This window comes from Triticum aestivum, chromosome 2D (genome assembly GCF_018294505.1).
Source record: "Triticum aestivum cultivar Chinese Spring chromosome 2D, IWGSC CS RefSeq v2.1, whole genome shotgun sequence".
In the NCBI taxonomy this organism is placed as follows: domain Eukaryota; kingdom Viridiplantae; phylum Streptophyta; class Magnoliopsida; order Poales; family Poaceae; genus Triticum; species Triticum aestivum.
Window position 1 is genome coordinate 582,195,603 of NC_057799.1, and position 21,831 is coordinate 582,217,433.

The 21,831-nt window shown below is 45.7% G+C and overlaps 3 protein-coding genes across 3 annotated transcripts; all 3 read right to left on the reverse strand.

The window, feature by feature from the left end:
* Positions 1 to 1,500: 1,500 nt before the first annotated feature.
* LOC123054684 (zinc finger BED domain-containing protein RICESLEEPER 2) lies at positions 1,501 to 5,425 on the reverse strand. The gene is made up of 3 exons (XM_044478507.1): positions 5,276 to 5,425; positions 4,492 to 4,839; positions 1,501 to 4,151 (listed from the first exon to the last, which is right to left on the reverse strand). The coding sequence occupies exons 1-3, from the start codon at positions 5,304 to 5,306 to the stop codon at positions 1,906 to 1,908; spliced, it is 2,625 nt and encodes an 874-aa protein (XP_044334442.1). The 5' UTR covers positions 5,307 to 5,425; the 3' UTR covers positions 1,501 to 1,905.
* Positions 5,426 to 6,785: 1,360 nt separating this feature from the next.
* LOC123054685 (methylmalonate-semialdehyde dehydrogenase [acylating], mitochondrial) lies at positions 6,786 to 13,107 on the reverse strand. Its single transcript, XM_044478508.1, has 19 exons — positions 12,861 to 13,107; positions 12,692 to 12,777; positions 12,516 to 12,590; positions 12,247 to 12,408; positions 12,038 to 12,116; positions 11,431 to 11,585; positions 11,166 to 11,229; positions 10,665 to 10,744; positions 10,299 to 10,364; positions 9,673 to 9,723; positions 9,421 to 9,572; positions 9,228 to 9,318; positions 8,190 to 8,270; positions 8,038 to 8,115; positions 7,866 to 7,901; positions 7,747 to 7,790; positions 7,588 to 7,666; positions 7,234 to 7,324; positions 6,786 to 7,127 (listed from the first exon to the last, which is right to left on the reverse strand). The coding sequence occupies exons 1-19, from the start codon at positions 12,886 to 12,888 to the stop codon at positions 7,021 to 7,023; spliced, it is 1,605 nt and encodes a 534-aa protein (XP_044334443.1). The 5' UTR covers positions 12,889 to 13,107; the 3' UTR covers positions 6,786 to 7,020.
* A 4,008-nt stretch (positions 13,108 to 17,115) lies between these two features.
* LOC123054686 (histone-lysine N-methyltransferase SUVR4) lies at positions 17,116 to 21,557 on the reverse strand. Its single transcript, XM_044478509.1, has 8 exons — positions 21,112 to 21,557; positions 20,522 to 20,996; positions 18,867 to 19,891; positions 18,494 to 18,759; positions 18,307 to 18,373; positions 18,145 to 18,195; positions 17,572 to 17,671; positions 17,116 to 17,463 (listed from the first exon to the last, which is right to left on the reverse strand). Exons 1-8 carry the CDS (start codon positions 21,298 to 21,300, stop codon positions 17,420 to 17,422), a joined length of 2,217 nt encoding a protein of 738 aa, XP_044334444.1. The 5' UTR covers positions 21,301 to 21,557; the 3' UTR covers positions 17,116 to 17,419.
* Positions 21,558 to 21,831: the final 274 nt, after the last annotated feature.

Here is a 21,831-nt window from a genome sequence, read left to right on the forward strand (position 1 = left end):
CTGATCCGACGCGTTATCGTCATCTCGTTGGCAGTCTTGTCTATCTAGCTGTCACTCGTCCGGACATCTCTTATCCGGTTCATATTCTGAGTCAGTTTGTCTCTGCTCCCACATCGGTTCACTATAGTCATCTCCTTCGTGTTCTCCGATATCTTCGGGGCACGATCTCTCACCGTCTATTCTTTCCTAGCTCCAGTTCTTTACAGCTTCAGGCCTATGCGGATGCTACGTGGGCTAGTGATCCTTCTGATCGCCGTTCACTTTCTGCTTACTGTGTTTTTCTTGGCGGTTCTCTCATTGCCTGGAAGACGAAGAAACAGATTGTAGTTTCCCGTTCGAGTGCTGAGGCTGAGTTGCGAGCCATGGCTCTTTTGACGGCAGAGGTGACTTGGTTACGGTGGTTACTTCAGGATTTTGGTGTTTCTGTCACTACACCGACTCTGCTCTTATCTGACAGTACAGGTGCTATTAGCATTGCGCGCGATCCTGTGAAGCATGAGCTCACCAAGCATATTGGTGTTGATGCTTTCTATGTGCGCGTTGCTGTGCAGGATTAGGTTATTGCTCTTCAGTATGTGCCTTCCGAGTTACAGTTGGCGGATTTCCTGACGAAGGCCCAGACTAGAACACAACATGGCTTTTATCTCTCCAAACTCAGTGTTGTTCCTCCACCATGAGTTTGAGGGGGGGTGTTAGAGTTATAATATAGGTCATGTATCCCTTTGTATTTATCCCGTTGTATAAGGGGTTTCCTGCATATGTTCCACACCTGTACATGTATATATATCGGCCTATGGCCTCATGGGAATATAAGTTGCTTATTCCTAACTTTAACGTCATTTAGCAGTTTTTCACCTGGTCGGAACAAGGTCCCCAACGACGTATATTTCGGAACGGAGGGAGTAGTAAAAGAACTTGTACTTTTTTTTCATATACTCCCCCCACACTAGGTGAGCGGGTGGTGTGGGGGTGAGGAGAAGAACAACACAACCAGCATGAGGAGCACCCAAAAGGCTAGAACCTGAACCAAAAACAGAACATGGCAGGCCACAGCAGCAGCCCCCAACCTAGCAACCCTCGCTCAGGCGCAAAACAGAACGTGAACCCTCCTCGGTTTGCCGTGATAGAGTTAGTTTCAAGAGCCGCGCAGATATCTTCAGGCGACTGGCGCTGCCAGGTCCCCTTCCTAAATTTTGTGTTCATCTTCAGAGCTTGACGCAGCTTCGCGGCTCCTGGGCGCAAGTGCCTGGAGAATCTCACCTCCATCCACCAACGCCTGTTTGTCCTCCGGCGAATGAAGACCTTCCAACTATTTCAGGAACACACAGGCCGTATAACAAACATACCAGTTCAGCAGGGAACGAATCCCCTTCCATTCAAAACGAGCATTATTTCTAATTTTCAGAAGAGCCAAGCACACAGCTGCACTCCAGTAAGGATATATGACAGATTTTGTCAGAAGTCCATAACCAACGATGTGATAATGAAAGTACCAGAATGTGAAGCGTAAAATGGATTTAAAAAAGAGTATGAGAACAGTTACATGGTATCCTTTCCGGAAAAGTTCAGTCTTGCCATGGAACTTCATAAATTAAAGAACGTAACATCTAATGCAAACATGAGATTAAGCAGCATAACTATCGAAGCTACTAGCAGCTAACTGCAGATCAACATGAACATGCAAAGTTCTAACAGAAGCTTACTCTTTCAGCACCACCATCATAGCACACTACGTATCGCTGTAGTTTCCAAAACCAAGGAAGTCCATCGCATTGTTCCCACAAGCAAACAGAGTGAAGATCAATTCTGCCAATCAGAAACCCTTTTGCACTCAACCGCAGCATCGCGCTACTGGGTTGGTGATCATAGGATGGCGAGGTGTGTTAGTGATAGGACGTTGCAAATTTATCTCATCCAATCTCGACTACACACAAGTGCTTCAATCGTCTCGATGCTCAGTGTGCTCTGGTGCTTTGGAATTACTGGCCCGCTGCTACTGAATGCTGCTTCAGATTGAACAGCAGATGCCGGCATCGCTAAGACGTCCCGGGCAATAGCAGCAAGTGTGGGGTACTTTGTTGTGTGTTCCATCCACCATTTAAGAATGTCGAAATCGTCTTTTCTTGGGACTAGAACCTCCCCAAGGTAGTCGTCAAGTTCTGAAGACATCCGGCAATTGAGATGGTCATCCCAATCTTCCAAAGGATCATCATCATCTGCATCCAGAGCTGCACTACCTAAAAGACGGACGCCACTCAGCTGATCCGTGGCATTGTAGTATTCATCGAAGAGTTCCTGGACAGTATCATGTATTTCAGAAAAGTAGCCAAGCGAGTCTGTGCTGTAAGCCTGTTGCAGGCGAAATTTTATGAAGCTCATCTTGAATCTTGGATCGAACACAACAGGTATTGACAGCCACACGTATGAGTTTTGCCAGTACTCATCAAACGCTTCCTGCATCTCCATGACCAGATTAGCAATCTCTGCATGATCGTTTGATGCTTCTTCTTGCAGAACTGTCCTCACTTTCCATACCTCGCTGAAGTATACATTTGCTGTCGGAGAGCTAGGGCTAGAAATTACTTCGATGACACGATAAAATGTCCTCAAAATCTTGCAAATAGACCAAGTAGCTGTCATATCTTCTGGAGACAGCACTTCTGCAGCAGGAAACAACTTGTTGAATTGCAACACAACTTCAAGCCTAAAATATAACTTGTGCCACCACTTGGCATCTTCTTGCGGACATTTCAAACTCATCTGTGAAATAACTTCCAGAAGCTGCTGTTGCATCGATGATGAAGATGCACATGCCCCAAAGAAGTCCTTTACTATGTCACCAACAAGGAAAAGCATATATGATCGTCCATCAGAAACAACACTGTTTAGCATATCGTCCACACAAGCAATGTTGTACAGCTTGCCTCTGATGGGAAGACACCTCTTCTTTATGAGCATCTCCTTGAGCTTCAAGGTATTTGCATCATTCTTAATTTCACCAACTGAAGTCAAGCTCAAAATCTTCTGGTCAAGATTCCAGTCTCTGATTGCATCCCATATGACATTGTATGATCCACTTTCCGACTCTGGAACACAAGCCTCCTTGCAGTGTATTATCCTTTCCAAATTAGTAGGTGAGCACCAATACATGCCGAATTTGATTACTAATCTGTGAATTTTCCAGTCTTCAGTAATAAAATGTGCTGTCAAACAGAGGTAATTTACTGCTGGCTCAGGTCCATCATGAGTCCAGATGCTTGCTGATAGCGAGATACGCTGGGAGGTAAGTGCAATTTCATCCTTGACGTTTATCTTCTTCTTCTGAAACAGAGCAAGTAAATGTTCTTCCATATCACTGAGAGAGACTTTGTTAGTCATGGGACTGATGTTCTTTAAAATTCTTCTCATATCTTCATTCTCCACAATTGACAAAGGATAACCATGCAAAGTTATCAATCTGGCGATATCTTGATAAGGTGAATCTTGACCAAACTTGCTGGTGCTTATGGCAGTTGCATTAGTCATAGACGAGGTCTTCTGTTTCTTCAGCCCTGTACCATCTGGTGCTGGTAGGGATAGATGATCTGCCACCACTTGAAGGGGCCGATAGGTGATGCCACTGGAGCTGCTAGCCCTGCGGAGCTTGCTAGAGCATTTTGAACCATCTGGTGCTGGTAGGGATAGATGATCTGCCACCATTTGAATGGGCCGATTGGTGATTCCACTGGAGCTGCTAGCCCTGCGTAGCTTGCTAGAGCATTTTGTACCATCTGGTGCTGGTAGGGATAGATGATCTGACACCACTTGAATGGGCCGATAGGTGATGCCACTGGAGCTGCTAGCCCTGCGGAGCTTGCTAGAGCATTTTGTGATTTGAGCTTTCCTGGCAGGCGAAGACTCCTCTCGCACCCTGGACTTCAATTTAGGTAGACTAGAACGGTTACCCTTCTGATGACTGCGGTCATGCCCATGTCGTTTTGAACAGGCTAGAGCATGTCGATTCAGATGGCCTCCATGTTTGCTGAGGCGCTTGTGGCAATGGATGCAATCTGCACCCTGCAGTTTCCCCTCAACGAAGATGGGTGTGAAACCCTCCCACATTTTTGACCTCAGTTTTAGGGGACTTACTGAGCCTATGTCGTCGATCGTCACTGCAATAATTTCATCAACCAAACATGTGCTGAAAACTGGATTAATTCCATTCACCAAAACCATGAATACAATACGAATAGCTACTTTGTGCCAGAGTTCAATTATCTTAATAAAGGAATATTTGTGTATCCAGATCTTAAACTACACACTGCTAACTAACAAATCACTACTATTAAAGTTGACTGGACACCGTTAGCTAGGTAATGCATGGAACCTCGATAGGCAAAAATGGACATTCCATTTGGGAAGTAGGAATCTACTACTACTGAAGTGTGGTCTACACACGGAGCCAAGTAGAAGGTAATGGCATGGAGCCTGAATAGGCAAAAATGAACATACCAATTGGGAGGCAGGAATCCTGTGGCGACATCCACTCCGTCACTTGGGCCGACGTCGATTCCGGTTTGGCTGGGCAGGTTTTCAGATGCCGGCGCAGAAAGCTATCCCCATTGTAGCCGAGGCGGTTGTGGCAGTGGAGGCAGTCTGCAAACTGAACCTTCCCATCCAGATAGATCGGCTGGAACTCCTCCCAAATCGGCTGCAACTCCTCCCGGATCGGCTGCAACTCCTCCGGCGCCACCTTGGACTGATTCTTGAGCTTCTTTCTGAGTGAGATGTCAGCACCATCAAATTTGACCATTGCCTTCATGCTGCCATCCTTCTCATGCTTACCAGGATTCCCCATAGCTTCACAGGCACTCAGTTAAGTATGAAAAGAAATCACATATCAGTCCAAGAAGAAAGCATCACATAATCTCAGAAGTATGTAAGAAGAAATCCATATAGTTCCAAAAAGAAACCCTACATCGATCTGAGCACATGGCATCCTCCATAATTTCAAGACCAGAGGGACACATACATATACTTCTTGCCCGTCCGCCAAAATAAAAAAACACATACTTGAGGATTCAGTCTCCCGGCCTAAAACCTAGATTACCGAGCGCGAGCACCCCAACACTACCACAATCCGAAGCATCCTGCTAAGCGGAAACTTCTTCCAGGCACGAAATGTCACAGAACTCGACCAAAAATGGCACCTTTTGCTTCGCAGTATGTAGCAGAGCACAGCGCGCGAGGGGAAACAGAGCAAGGGGAAAGCAAAGCAGAGCGACGGCGGGCTAACCTGAACCGCCGGGAAGCGATCGCCGACGCATGGTGTGTGGTCCCGCCGGAGAACCGCCGCTCCTCGGCGGGCTCGCCGGGCGCTTCCCCCCAATCTTTCCCTCTCTCCTTCAGTGGCGAGAATGGGCTTCCGCTTCCTGGAGGAGGAACCACCTACCCTAAAGACGAGATGCGTGCAGGAACTGGGCTGTGGCTTCTTGGTGGGTCGGCCCTGTTAAAACCCATATAATCTATTGGTTCGGCCTGGATTCAAGGCTGGATGGGCTTCTATTGGGTCAATCTCATTCTGTCTTCTTTTGATTTCGGCTTTTATTCTGTCCTTCAAAAAAAAAAACTCTTATTCTGGGCTTCCACTCACAGGTCCTTCTACATCACTATCTATACCATTATTATTTCTAAAACCATGTCACCTATTTTGGGATGGATGGAGTAAGTCGTATGTCAGGGTTTGCTCGGAGAACTGCAGCGGCCGCCGGAGAAATTCCGGTCCCTTCGCCTTTGGCTGCCATCTTGATGCTGAGAGGTGGAGGGTCTCGAATCTTTAAGAATTATGTTTTCGTCGTCAACATCTAGTGGTGATCATAGTTTTGTGTGAATAAAGTTAATCTTTTATTTTATTTGGCAAATTCGATTATACAGATCTAATGAGTTTATGTTATTGTGTCAAGTTGTTTTTGCTGGTTTGATTATTTGTGAAGTTGGAATCTTACATCAACATTGTGATTTGTAGTGTGCACTTTGGTGGATCGTCTCTGGCCAAATACGTTATCACTCAAGGTTTTCCATCTTTTTGGATGGATGACTGAATGAGCTTTCAAAAACCTTTATTAGCAACCAAGTCCGTGTGGATGAAAGGGTGACAGTATCGATTTGCCAAAGTCTTGCAGAGACTGATAGCATAACAAAGATAATTTTAAAAGATTCCATTGCTTAATCATAAAAGGTACTTTATTTATTTATTTTGGATATTAGATCCAAATCAATGTATTTGTAATAGATTAATAGTTATGGGCATGATTTTCTGGACGCCTCAGTTTGATTAGTACACACAAGTTTTCTATCATGATTAACATTCTTCCATTGTTTTGTTTTCTGAAAGGTCGGCGGTGTTTGGCCCATGAACATCTTCCGTTAACCCCGTGTTTAGGTATCACCGGAGAAGACGATTAGATTATTTGCCACACTATTAAGATTTAGGCCCTGTTCAGTGTCGCTCTGCTCCACACCTCCGCTCCCAAAGCTAGTGAAGTTGTAGTTCAAAATGATGGAGCTGTAATTTCCTCGCTCCGCAGATTCTGGGAGTTGGTGGATTACCGAACAGGGTCTTAGATGATTTGCCCCAGGTACTGACTTACAGGGCCCCATCAATCTTTGAGAGTGGTGGGGTGATCATCAAATGGGAAAGTAAAGTGTGGGTTAAGATCTAATTTCACATAGAGGCCAGCAAGAGCTTCATTTCTAGGCCGCCTCCGGCCGCCATGCCCCACACGGCGATTTGGCTGCAAGTTCAGTGACAATGTAATATTGAGCCATTGCATGTTCACATTGATTTGGTCCCTGTACAAATACATGCTCTCCTGTGTGTGTGTGATTCGGTCGTCTAATCTGGGATTTTCTTTCTTATTATCGGCAGCACAATGAAAGACATCACAAGAGTTACCCTTAACGAAAGCAACTCCTGTGAAGCTTAAATTCCACATCAATGCCTGGGTTTATTTCCACATACATGAGCTAGCTCGGGTGACTTCACTTCTGCGAGGTGGGCATGGAGAGAGAAACGCGCTGGGGAGACGACTCCTTCCACTGCTGCGTGATGGTCTTGATCTGGGTGAAGAACTGCACGCCCGCCTTGCCTGCGCATCCATGTTTACCGTGTTAATTACTTATGCCCAGATGTGATTGTATTGTAGGTCAGTAATCTGCTGAAGAAGGATCAAATGAGATGATTAGCAGGCGCACCGTAGAAATTCAAGTCTCCGGCGAAGGAAGCTTTGCTACCCGTGAAGGAGAAGAACGGCAGGGGTACCGGGATCGGCACGTTGATACCCACCTACAAAGGAAAGCGATACATTGTGATTCATACGGGCAGTACTCTTCTTGTTTATGTTAACTTCAACTTCAAAATGCTGAATTTCAGGCGACCATATATATGTGTTTACCTTCAGGTTATATTCCAATATCTAGCAAGAAACAATACACGACTAGGTTTGACATTTTCTCCAAAACGTTTTCAGACCTTGTAATGTAGGAGTACTACCCAACTACTAGCTTACATGATTAGGTAACTAATCCATCACAAATGCTATGCAGTACCTGGCCAGCTTCAATGTCCGTCTGAAATTTCCTTGCTGAGACACCAGATGTGGTAAAGATGGAAGCCCCATTGCCATACCTGAGGACGATTTGTAAATAAATCATTAAACTGCAACCAATGCTTTGCCTATATGAGCTCACAGGAGAGACAAAAATTACTTGTTTCTGTTTACAATTTGTATGGCATCATCTAGGCTCTCTGCCTGCAATTAATTGATAACACAATCAGCATAATAAAAATTTAATGGTGTCAAGAGAAGGAAACAAGTTTGTTATACCTTCATCAAGAGAAGAACTGGACCAAAAATTTCCTCCTGTTTCAAGTTTTCCAGGTTTCAATCAGATATAACAAGGCAAATGATCGTCCAATTCTATCTTGGGAAGGAAAAAGTGGGTACTCTTTTTAAAAATAATGTTAAAACTGATGCAAAGTAAACATTCTAAAAATACCTGGTAACACTTCATATCACCTTTAACATCAGCCAACACAGTTGGACCAATAAAGTTGCCATCCTCAAATTGAGGAACCTGCACAGCGCATAGCTATCAGGCATACCAGGAATTGCACACAGGCAGTTCAATAACTGAATTCTTAAAATTACCACAATCTCCCTCCCATCCAGCACAAGTCGAGCACCACTGTCAGCGCCACTTTGGACTAACTTGCAGATGCGGTCCTTGGCCTATTGATACCAAACTGTTAGGGCACAAGATTCACCAAGAAAACAAAGGGCTCTAATACCAATCTAGAACTCCCTCCAGTTCCCAAAAAGCAGAAGTTTTGGTCATCGACATGGTCTACAACCACAACTCTGGTCACTGTTTTTCTGTATATAAGTCCTAACAAAATTATGATATCATGGAAGTACTTTTGAAGATAATTCCTAAGTTCTAATCCAAATATTTTAAAATATAGGTAGACAAAGCTTTTAAAGAGTCAAAACATCGACAATCTGTGAACTGGAGTAAGTGATATGAATCCTGAGGTCACAGAGAAGCCCCCAAAGAGAAAAGTGGCTGTTATATTATCAAGCTAATATTTACGATAATTTATTTCTATGGCCCCAATGTGGGCCTTAGTAGCTTAGCCCCACACAAAAAACTCAATTAATCACAAACATAGCAGTGGCAGTGGCATATATATGTGCTCCAGGCAGAGATTATGACAGGGGAACTACTAGTTACCATTGCAATGACTATGAACGTAAATCTAAAGCTCATGATACATACGGTCAAACCCCAAAAGCTAATATGTTTCTGGAAAGGCTATACCATATGTCAACAGTTCATCATGACAAAAACAGGTGTAGCATTTTTTTTCAATGGGATCATATTCCATACAGAGGCTATACGAAGATTACTCACTCAACATTTCATGATTAATTCTTCTAAATAAACTTGAGTGGTTAATAAGTAACTACTGTTCTATCATCCAATTTTAAACAGGTAATCAACCGGCCTTTTGAAGATCTAAACTTCACAAGATCTCTTTTTACCCCTTAAATTTGGAAGTTTGAATATCCTCCGACAAAAAAAATGATCCTATGTTCAAATATTCAATTTTAAAAGAAAATATCAGTATCCATAAGTAGGAAAATATGAATAACATGGGTACAAAAACATGTCCTAAAAAAGCAAACCTGTCTACTGATCACTGGACCAAGATCTGCATCATTAGCTGTTCCGGTATTAACTACAAGGCTGCTTGCACGTTTGACTAGTTCATCCTCCCTAAAACAAAAGATAAGGTTGACAATGCTTCCCCAAAATCTGACCCAAAAAAAAACTTTAGCCTAAAAAACTTGTCTTGGATAGAAAGTCGTAGAACTCTACCATGGTTCTGAACCTCCAACAAAAACAGCAGTGCTCAATGCCATGCACCTTTGCCCAGCTGCACCAAAACCGGCAGCAATAAGGGCATTCAATGTGGCATCTCGATCAGCATCAGGAAGGATAATGGCATGATTCTTTGCACCCATGTTACACTAAAGGAAACAGAAACCGTTATTCTGAATTATACTGCTTAGAATGCAAAAGGCATGGAAAAATGGTTATTCAGGAAGTCATGATTAGAAGCAAACCCACCTGAACACGCTTCCCACTCGCAGATGCTCTAGAATATATATGCATACCTGCCTGAGAAGGAGAGAGAGATCAGAGATAGCACAACTGCTAGCTAGCTCTGAGCAACAGGAGTACAATAGCAATTCCGATATGGGGTTAAAACTCTAATGTAAATGATCAAAAATAGAACTCATAAGTTATAACTGCACATCTCTCTTTTTTCTGCACATCTCTCAATACAAGAGAACACATGCCATTAACACGCTTCTTCTATCAATGCAATGATACGCAAGCTTTGCGTATTCGCGGAAAAAAAACATGCCATTAACACGAATACATCAACAGCAAGAACACCTGTATTGGCACAAAAAACTCTTATTTGCATCTTGGTAAATGAATTTATTGGTCAGCACAGTAAGCTAATTAAGTTTTGAAACACTACAATAACACATAAAAAGATTTGTCATGTGTGCATGTGATTGAGAATGCATGCATATCCTTGTTTCTACAGCGAGGTCTGGTTGATGACCCAAGAGCGGAAAACAAATATGTCGATACGTATCGGAAGAGCAGAATATTAGTTAGATGGTCGATGCAGGAAAGTGTACTTGTAAATCAAGGTTCAGGGAGATCATTGATCCACTTACTGTATTGGAACCAACAAATGATACTGCCTTAATAGCCTCGTCATCACAAATATTGTTGACAACATCCTGATAAAGTAAAACAAAATGAGAACCAGGTAACCTAAGAAGCCTAATAGATTCATGTATCCAGAAAAAGCATAAAAGGTTCATGTATCCAATATGAGCAGATAATTCTCCAGAGGAAGTGTGAAGTTTCAAGATGTGCTGCTTTGCCAGTGTTCCAAAGAGTAAAGACAATAGGCTTTGCCCACAAAGTATCAATCATTTTATGTGTTCTAAAATGAAACAACACCAGGCATCAGCAGCACATGAGAAGCAAATTATCAAACCCAATGGCAAGCTAAAAAAAAGCTAAGAATGCCGTACATGGGTACCATGAACAATGTTCAACACACCCTTTGGTAAACCAGCCTCCATCGCTAGCTCCGCAAGCATCATAGCAGCCCCTGTTGACAAATATAATACCATCAAATCTCAAAATTAACTGTGTGCAGTCTTTCTGTCAAAATGGCCGAGAATTAAAGCATTTTAAAGGACCGCCATTTACAATGATACATGGTACTTTAAAACGTGGCAAATGATCAAATCCCTCCTTTCAGAGTTGGAAAGCACGTTTCAAGTGTGATATAAATTATGCAGTAGCGTTGAGCCCATCTCTATATCCTGTTTTGGATTCTTGGTCAATATCTTTGTCCTTTTGCCCCCTGTGAGCAGGATTTTAGGCCGTTTAGGCCTAGTTTGGCAGCACAGTTTTTTCAAAACCCTAAAAATCTAAAAACCTCAGTATTCCAATGCATGGGCAACGAATACTAGAGTTCCTAAAAACCTCAGCAAATTGGGCAAGAATACAATGGCAAAAGCAAGCACCTGGATCCTTTTCTGATGGCTTTAGAACAAAAGTATTCCCACAAGTAACAGCTATGGGGAACATCTGCATCCAAAGAACATAAGAAAACCCGCACGATCAAATTTTCTCTCCTGAGTTTATATTACAAAGAATAATAGAAGACATTAACAAACAAAGTTACTGACAGAATAAGGTCAGGAAATTGAACAGGTGATACACTCTAGAGTCCTGGTAAGTAATAAGAACAAAATCTGATGTTAAAGAAACAGTGAAAGTCAGGCATACCCATAGGGGAATCATGGCAGGGAAATTGAATGGGCATATCCCAGCACATACGCCAAGTGGCTCCCTAATACTAAAGGTGTCAATCCCATGAGAAACATTAGATACGTATTCGCCCATTTGCAGTGACCCCATTCCACAAGCATGCTCCACCACCTCTACAAAATTAGAAGTTTGATTGAAATCAAAAAACTTACAGCCAGTGTGTTAAATAACCAATATAACCAAGAGGCGTCTCACGAAGAAAATGTCACTTCACAGAATCAAGCGTATTAAGGGCAAATAAAAGATACTCGTGGCATCGACATGTCCTGCAATGTAGAAGGTGTGCAAAATAGAATACCATGTCTTAAACTGCATACATGAGGATATATAACCTGCTATTATGTGGATGATTTATTCTGCTTACTGACCGGTTTGTATATCTTCTAGCGGAATAGTGTTACTGTTACATATTCCAAGCATGAACAGAGAATGTAAACTCATCAGACTTGCGGATTGCCCGTGGATCAACTAACATGATTGGGATGTTAAGATAATTATACTATCTATCTAACCAAGCAGAAAAGGGCGAAAAACAAGTGTAGTGGTATGAAAATTGAAAACAAACCTAGACCACGGAATACATCACCCCAAGCATCTTTCAGCGTCTTTCCCTGCTCGGTTGTAATGTTCTCTGCCAGCTTATCCTAGTATTTATCACCACCAAATAAGCACAGAATTAATCACCACCAATGAAGCACAGAATTACTGCAGCAGGAACCAATAACTGATGGTTTCTATTGATGAAAATCGGAAGAAGTTCAGAAATAATACTACCATGTTGGCCCGGATGAGCTCCTGGTATTTGAACATGATGCGCTGCCGCGCCGTGACTGGCGTGCTCCGCCAGCCTGGGAAGGCGGTCCTGGCAGCGTCCACCGCGGCCCTGAACTCGTCGGCGGTGGTGAGCGGGATCCGGGACACCACCTCCTGCGTCGCCTGCGACATTGGAATGCCCGCGTCACATCACATCTCCACAGCTATAAAATCGACCAACTCCAACTGAAGGAGGGACCGACGGGCCGAGAGGCAGGAGGATGGCTTACGGGGTTGGTGACGTCGACGTGCTCCGTGGCCTTCGACTCGACGAAGTCGCCGCCGATGAGGAGGCGCACCCTAGGCTGCGAGTGCGAGGAGGCGGCGGTCACTCACACCAGGCGGAAATGACGCTTACACGGATAGGAACAACAGATTGGGGGTTCCGAGAGGGGCGTGCGCGTACCGGCGACGGCGAGGTCCCCTCGGCGAGCCAGGAGGCGGCGGCGGTGGATAGCGGGGCGGCCATCGGTGACCGGCGGAGGCCGGAGGCTGCGACGGGGAAGGGGTCAGGAACCGCGTGCGGCCTCAGGGGATGGAGGACGGGGAGGGAGGGAGGGAGGGGAGCGATCTACCTGAGCGGAGGAGGACGGCGCGAAGCATCGTCGGTCGTCGGCGGCGGTGGTTGCGTCTGGGAACAGGGGTGTGGAGTGGAGCGGAGCGGTGACGAGGAGGGAGGGAGGTAGGAAGAGGGGAGGGGAGAGCGGAGTGGCGACAGGCGAGGAGTGGTTGTTGGTGTCGTATTCGTGGTATCTGCCACCCGCCGATTAGGCTGCGCCGCCGCGGCGGCGGAGGAGATGGGAAGGCAGGCGTCACGGGATTCTCTTTCCAGCTAGGATACATATCTCTATCTCTGTCATTTAATTATTATTAAACTCCATCTTTTTTTTAAATATAAAGATTTTAAATACGGACTACATACGAAGCAAAATGAGTGAATCTGCACCCTAAAATAGGTAAATCCGACGTTATTGGAGCAATGTATGCATCAGATTTAAGATAACGAAGGACCGATATTCAATGTTTCCGCCATAACTCGCTTATAGTGGACTTAAAAATCTTAGTTAAGTACCCGTGCGCTGCTACGGGATGAAAAAAACATTTGAAGAGTGTGTGTGACCTCACTCTGTGCGTTCGGTTTTTTTGGTTTTACATGGTTCGGTTTATACGGTTTTTTGGTTTGTACTGTATTAATACTTCAGTAAATACGGTATGAAATTAAAATATGGTTCGGTTTCGGTATATGCCAAATTATTTCGGTATGGTTTCGGTATATACCATAATAACCAAAGTTGACGCGAATTTGAAAATGACGTAATAATAATTTGCAAATTTATGACTCAAAACACATACTATTTTACATAAATAGTATATAACTATATATGTAAGTGTATATGCATGCATTGATTCATCTATTGATGGTTATGGACGTGCTTAGCATTTTAAAAAGAAAAAATGACTATGTTACAAGAAACAAGTATGTGCTTAGTAGGGAATTTGACTCATGTACAAGAAAAATGACAACTTATATGGTTGTTCATCTCAAGAAATATAAATTTATTTTTACTTCGGTTTATTCGGTTAACCATTCAATTTTTCGGCCTATACCATAAAAATTAAAGTTCAAATCGGTATGAAAAGTTCTTACCATACCGAAACCAGAAACCATAAAAACCGTAAAATTGATTCGGTTCGGTTTATTTTCGGTATGGTTTTTCGGTTTGCTTTTCATATGCACAGAGTGAGTGTGACCGATTGTCCTCGACCACCGTAGCATTGACTGTGTTATGACGTTGATGGCTAATTATTCTGAGTGCATGCTAAGAGGTAGATTATGAGGCTGCTGCCAATGCATGGGTGCTTAGATGAGGTGCTAAGCACATTAAATAGCTTAGCAACTATACTTCACAATGCATAGGTGCTTAGCTTATGGTTGCTAAGCTTGCTTCATTTAATGATTTAGCAACTAAAGCCTTTCATGTATTGGTGGGATTCTTTTCTTTAAATGTTTTGCCTAGGTTCACGCGCTTAGCATTGGTTCTTTCTGGGGTCACCAAACTCATCTCTCTCCTTTTAAATAACTTGCCACATCAGATTTTTTTGCCTACGTGGAAGGCTTAGCACTTGTACAAGGTGGAGCATTGGGAGGGGCCTGAGTTATTTTGGAAAGAATCTCTACTGTTATGAAAAATACGTTTGGAAAAAAATGCTTCTGCTAATTATTTGCATGCCTAGTTATTCCCTGACTAATAATTAATTAATTATATTAATGACTCGGTTTTCAAACTGATTTGGCGCAAAAAATGTCTGTTTAAACAGACCTAATTAATTGTATTTGTATTTAATTGTCTAGCAAATTAATTAAATTAATGGCTTGATTTTCATATTAATTCGGCACTCGGTTTTCAAATTTGTTTTTGTATTAACAACTGCATGCGAAACAATGACGTATTAACTCCCTTTAATAGTAGAGATAAGTAGAATTTCTTTTCTGCCACGCAGAACACTTCATCAACCAGTTCCCGCTCCCACCATGTCCATCCATCAATTTCTTTTCATCCAATAGGTCTTTTTCCACCCTGCCATATTAACCGACTCAAGGTTCAACGACGACGAGCATGGCTCCGGGACACTGGTCCTTAAGCCCCGCGTCATCGGCTCGTTCTGGTGGTGCCAGTGGGCGTTCAATGGCCCAAGGATCTCAATGTATTTTGTACTATATTTGGAATGCTTTTATGGTTTCTGTGAACTTTATAACAGATCTGAGAGCATCTCTAGCGCCCCCCCCCCCCCCCACCAGGGGCTGGAAATAGCGCCCCCCTTGGACGAACTGGAGATAATTTTGGCGTGGGGCGATCGGGTTTCCAGCTGCCGCCCCAGGTCGCCCCCAGTCGACGTTTTGTAAATATTTTTAAAAACATACTCGGCCAAAATTCGGCAAACAAGATATAGATTCGGCGATATTTAGGCGTTCCACAATCTTTTTCATATTGAAAACATAATGTACTAAAAGGAAAAAAAACTGCTGCTGACAGGCCTACAGGCCGAAGAGCTTGCTGAAGGCGTCGTAGTCGCCGCCGCCGTCGTCCTCCTCCTTCTCCTTCTTCACACCGCGGCCGTCCCTGCTGGACCCCTGTCCGGGGTCGCCCTGGCAGATTGGTTTGGCCGGCGGTGGCGCGTCGTCGTCGCTGTCCTCGAGGACGATGACGCCTCCCTCGTCGCGGCCACGGCGCCGAGCGGCGATCTCCTCTAGGGCGCGGCGCTGGCGCTCCATCTCCAGCCGGGCCCAGTCCTCCCGCACCCACTTCATGGCGGCCTCGTCGTCGAGTGCGGTCATGTCATCATGCTCGCTCTTCATGGTGGCGAGCCCCGGCTCCGTCTTCGGCTTGACGAGGCGGGAGGTAGGAGCCGAGGAGGCACAACCGCCCTCATTGATGTCGAGGGCGGCGCCGCGGGTGCGCCGGCCGAGCGGCATTTCCACAGGCTCGGCCTTGACGCTGATGAGCGCCGGCAACCCGGAGGAATGGGAGGAGCAACGGGAAGAGGAGGAGAAGGACCCGCCCAGCATGCGCCTCGGCAGCCACGGGCCGCCACTCCGGCGGGGGGCCGGGGCCGGCGCCTCCGGGTACTCGAGCGGCGGATCGTTGCCACCCTCGAGGTACTCGAGGACGGCGTGGAGCGTGCGGCCGGGGGCGCCCCACCACAGGCGGCGGACGTTGTTGTTGTTGCGCCCCCTTACCACCGGCGCGTTGTTGATGGAGGCGAGCCGCTCCTCGTGCCGGCGTTGGAAGTACGCCGCCCAGTGCGCGTGGTTGTTGGCGGCGTACTCCGGAAGGTCCCGCTCCTCCTACGGCAGAGAGGCCCGAACACGCTCGATCTCGGCGTGGAAGTAGACGGGGTGGTCGACGTCGGGCTGCAGGGGGACTGGGACGCCCCCGATGCTGAGCCTCCACCGCCCTGGCACGCGCATGTCAGGCGGCGCCGGGTAGTTCGCCTCGTGGAGGAAGTGGGCTTCCCACTCGTGCAGGTGGCGGCGGCCGAAGCCGTTGGCTGCCGCTCCATCGCCGAGGAACCGCTCTCCCATCGGCGGGCCGTGCACGCGGTGGCTAGACGGGGAGAGAGGGGAAGAGAGGGCGTCGGCGGCGAGAGAGAGGGGCTGCGGGCGAGTGCGTCCACGGGCGAGGCAGGGGGCGGCTTTTATAGCGGCGCGGGGGGGGGGGGGGGCAAACGTATGTACGCGTGGCGGGAGAGGGCGCGTCACCGCACTGCGCCGCCTGTGAGGAATCAATGAAAGGCTGATCCGGCGGCAGCTTTGGCGTTGATTCCCTGCGGGAAACCGAGGCGATGAGGACGACGAAGGAGGCGAATCGCTGACTCGGCGGGCCTGCCGTTCTCTCGCGCCAAAAACTATTCCCCTGGTGCGCCGGGTTCGGCCTGGATCCGCCGTCGTCAGTTTCGGGCCTAACTGGCGAAAATTGGGCTCCTGGGGCATGACTGGGCCGTTTTTTCAACGTCGGTGCTAAAAAATGGTCCGGGGGCCTGGCTGGAGATGCTCTGACAACGTTTCAAAAGGAGAGGAGGTAGCACCAAAACACGTAGGAAGGGAAGGAACCGGCACGGCAGCAGCGCTGCCTGTGTTGCGTATGTTGTGGCTCTGCTACTCCTGAGGGAGTAATGAGCTGAGTTACAACCAGCAAGATTGTACTGGAGCACGGCAGCTGAAAGAAACGGTTTCAGTTCAACAGCAAACCAAGTCAGCCCACTAGGATTGTTTCCAGTTGAGTGCGAGGTGTAACATACAAATACCCATGAAATGTATATACACATCTGGACTAGTAAGTAGTGCATCTTGTTCTATATTAATAACTAGAGCGAGCGAGGTCACTTGATCCCATAGTTCCATACACATATTACCTTTACACAGAGGAGAGGAGCCATCGTCTCCTCCGCCTACCATACCATCCATCACTTGTCCAAAATGCACACGCCAAACTACCTACGACATACATACATTCTTCCACTTCCAGCACCTTGCTTGTGACATTACTACTTGATTACCCTAGCTAGTTGGTTAATTAGCCCTTCCTAAACAAGCAACCATCGCATCGCATCAACAACCTTCTAATACCTCGGCTCATCCCGCGGTACCGGTAACTCTGCTCCTCCTCCTCTCCTTCCCTGCAAAACAACCCAAAAACAATCAGTACTGGGTTAGCTCATACGCCTTCAAAACAAACATGCAGACACTCTTCCAGGACAAGCGATGACAAACAAACAGGCGCGTACTTAGAAGGTGGCGCCGGCCTCCCCGGCAGTATCTGCTTCCGCAGAGGCACTCGAACGCTTTCATGGGCTGCCTCTCGTCGTCGAAATCGATGCCGTAGTCCTGCAACCAGCAAACAACATCTCACTAAGCATTTCTCTTCTGTTGCAGCTCTAGTGTCCAAAGTGTAAATACATTTTTTTTTCATCATGCAGCAGAGACGCACTTTCTACTTCTTACTGTAAAAGATAAGTACTGACGGACGAAAACAAATTCTTGGGGATGGGATCAGTAAACAGAAGATAAAGTCAACAGTTGTAAACACATATGATTGTGATCAGAGATATAGTACTAGCATTGATGCGGTCATGCGAAGGAAATTCTACAAAGAAATTGATCACTGGATATACATGCATTCAGAGAGAAGACTTGAGAAATAGATCAGCAACCTCAACCTCACTTAGACAGCAACAACCTATACGATGAGATTCATTAACCTTTGCAGGTACACAGGATTTGGTAGTCTTGCTCATTGAGACATTTGTCTATATGAACAAAGGTTGCATCAATATCAAGAAACTATATAATGCACATACCCATGTCAGTTCCTCAAAAGCCTCCACCTTCTTGCTTGTGAAGAATGCAACCTGTTTTATGAACAAGAAAATGAAAATAAGATCATCACCTTGGTGTGCCCATCTTATGGTATTTTCAGAGACTGGTACGGGTACATAACAAAGTTGTTGAGTGTAGCTTACATGATAATACTGATGATCAGGGGTCTCCACTTCAACAGGAATCATGGCTAGATTTGCATCACAGCATCTACATGGAGTGTTTCAACCAGATTTTTTTGTAAGAAGACAATTTAAAGTTAAGCCTCTTTCCCTTTGCTGTCATTTAAAATGAGCATCATAAACATGGATGTTAAGAACAAGCGCACACCTGTGGTTGATGAATCTGCCAACATTCCCATAGAATGTTCCATCTAGGCATAAAGCCTTTTCATCCTTCGGCTCCCCTCCAGAACACCAACCGGCATCCAAAAGTATTGGATGTGTATACCTAGCATTCTGCATATTTTGAATGGCCCTTTCATGCAGTTCTGTATTTGTTAGTATCTCCCCAGCATATTCACAAACAAAAGTGCCTTTTGGCAAATCATCGAGTGTGCGGAGCCCCCAACCCCTCCCTTCTTCGGTAAAGAACACCTAGTAGATAATAAAAGTACCAGTCAGGATGCTGCACATGGCAAATAAAGGAAATGTGCCATTATAGTGCCCCAACATTCTATGTTTACAAAAACATTAAATGTCACCTGCAGATTGCATCTTATGCCACGTTGAACCACACGGTTACCGCATTGCATGCTACAGCCACATTTGCTCCAGCATTCCTTGATGAATTTCCTAACAAGGTGGCCCCTGCAAGGCTCTGGTGAAGCTTTGTTTCTAGACCTCTCAAGCGGGCAAGTTTTACAATACACCCTGTGATGTTCTTCTGGGAATCGGTTCATAGAGACACATTCATCAATGAATGCTGGCTTAACCAAACCGTCCAGTGTGTATGCATATTCACCCCCAGTTTCTCTTGCACAAGCACATGGTGCCGGTGCGGACAAGCAGTTGCCAAAGCATTCAGGGCAACAGTCTTCACTGCCAATCTTTGCAAGAAACATGCTAACAAGAGCATTCTGGGATACAGCGTTTGTTGGCATATAATAAAAGGAAGGTGGGCATTTCTCTCTGCCAGATTCATCTGCAATTGATATCCTCACATTTTCTTCTCCCTTGGATATATCAGTTATGTCATGGATAGTCTTCGATACAGAAAGTGCCAAATGGTGTTGCTGGGCAAGGGTTGAATTTGCTGGACCACTCTCTGAGCCTTTCGAAACCAACAGTTCTTCTCTAGCTTTCCGTTTCCTATTTATAGCATCATTCTCTGACAAGCTGCCATTACCAACAGTATCTGATTGCGTATTATGCTCCACAGTATGTTTAGTGCCCAGTTGCACAACACACTGGCACATCTCAGTCATGAGGCCGCGAATGGAAAAATCAGGAGGAAGAACCTTGTGAGAGCGAAGATATTTGTTCTCAACCATCTTCAAAACTGCTTCCAAAGCAGGCATGTGGAACTTTGATGGGTCTATACTGAATTTCAGAGACATCTTAACATCACCCCTAGGGGATGATGCTATATCAACATCTAAACAAGGTGCTTCCTTCACATTTCCATCTCCAGATCCCGTTCCATTGTTTATTGTGCTGCTTGCTGGCTCTACCGATAAAGTAGGCATTTCCCTATCTCTGCAACGCTGAGTTGTCCTGTTTTTATCACCTATATAAAGTTAAAAGTTCAAAAGAGTAAGACCATTGCTCAGAAGAAAAAAAAATAACAGCAAGATGTGATTGATTAAAGACTTATTTAACATGTTAAAGCAAAGGTTCAGCAGGTGGAACCTCAAAAGTGCAGAAAGCCTTATTGAACATGTTAAGTTACCAAGCAAAGGTTGCAACCAATGTTGGGAGCAATTGTGAATATAAGAGTCCAGATGAACAATATACGAAACTGAACCGATCAATTGAAAGGTGTATGTTCTCTAAATGATGCTAGCAACCCCAACTTTATGCATGTGGAAAGGTATATCACAAATTGTATGAACAAATCCTGATTCTGTACTTAACATATCTTCAATGGTAGGGATGCTAAAGGACAAGTGGCTTACTGAACAGAAAGTGTATTTTTAAGCATGATATAAGGCCAGGATAGCACGAAGTGAAAATCCTTTCTTCTACTGTACAACACAAAGAACTACTGCTTAATTGGTTAAAACACTAAAATGACCACCCAGTGCATAGACAATGTCAAAATGTCATGATCTGAAAATAAAAGACAGGCAATATGCTTAACGTGTTGTCTACAGCACCGGGACAAAATGATGAATGAGTTCAGATTGTCAGTGCGAACCTTCTGAAATCTGTTTAGGATTTTGGTCAGGCGGAGGCAATGCCAGAAACTCCGAGGAGGGCGCGCTGCGCTTGCGCGAACGGTGAATCAGGCCAGGTTGCACATTCAGACAGTCCACTGCATCCATGTCGACAGGTTCAGGCTTGGGCTCTCTCAGGAAGACAGGCTGCTGAAAATCTTCATCCATCATCTGCATCTGCATCTGCCTCCGCTTGCTCAGCGCTCTGGTCTGTGTAGGCGAAGCGGCTTGAGTTGGGTGAGGGCCAAGGGGGTTTGCTCTGGAACCAGTCCCTGAGCGCGGTGCGCTGATGTGGTTATCCGGGTCCTTGCGGACGACGGCGAGGGAGGTGGAAGGGCGCTGGTCGTCCTCCTCCGGCGTGAACATTTCCGGCACGGTGCCTGTCTCCTCCAGCTCCAGATCGAGCTCCTCCTGCCCCTGCACCTGATCCCCGCCATTGGCTGGGCCGCCGTTGGCCTGAAAGCAGAGCAACCATTTCATCAGCTCCTCCGACAGCGGGGGTTCTCGGTATGGATGGATGCCGGAAGGGGGGCAGGAAGGAAGGAAGGGAGAAAGGGAGAAAGGGAGGGACCTGCTCGTCGAAGATGGCGTCGGCAAGGGCGCGGTAGGACTCGGCCTCGATGAGCTGCCAGTTGTCGTCGTAGAGCTCGACCAGGCGCTTGAGGACGGGGGCGGTCTGCTCCCTGGAGATGCCGAGGAGCTTCATGGCCTTCACGGCCCGCCGTGCCCTCACGTTGCGGTTACCTCGGGAAGAACCCATCTTGGATCCGCTAGGACCAGATCCGATTCACAGCGGCGTCGCCATTGCTAGGGTTTGCAGGAGAAAGCTTGGGGATTGGCCTGGCTGGGGTTTGTGGGCGGTGGCTGGCTGGTTTGGTTTCCCCTCTCGCTTCCTTGGCGATTCGTCGAGTGTCAGTCGCTCACAGTGCTGCGGAGTGCTGATCGGTGGGTGTGGTCGGTGGAAGAAGACCAGAGGACGCCTCACTCCTTCACTGGCTACTCTACTCGTCTTCTCCTATCCCATCCAACCAAGCAATTACTATGTGTTGGTTAGACCATCTCCAATAGATGATGTATATTTTGGTATTTCGAATCAGTGATATAAAAATTTACATCATCAAAAAAAATTACAACTTAAAAAAAGACTCAACTTCAACAGATGATGCAAAACGGAGATGTAAAAGAGCAACTCTAATAGATGGTCCAAAATAAAGATGTAAAATTCTGGAAATGACCAACTACTACTTCATCTCATCATAGTTCAAACATCAAATTCAAACATATAGATGAC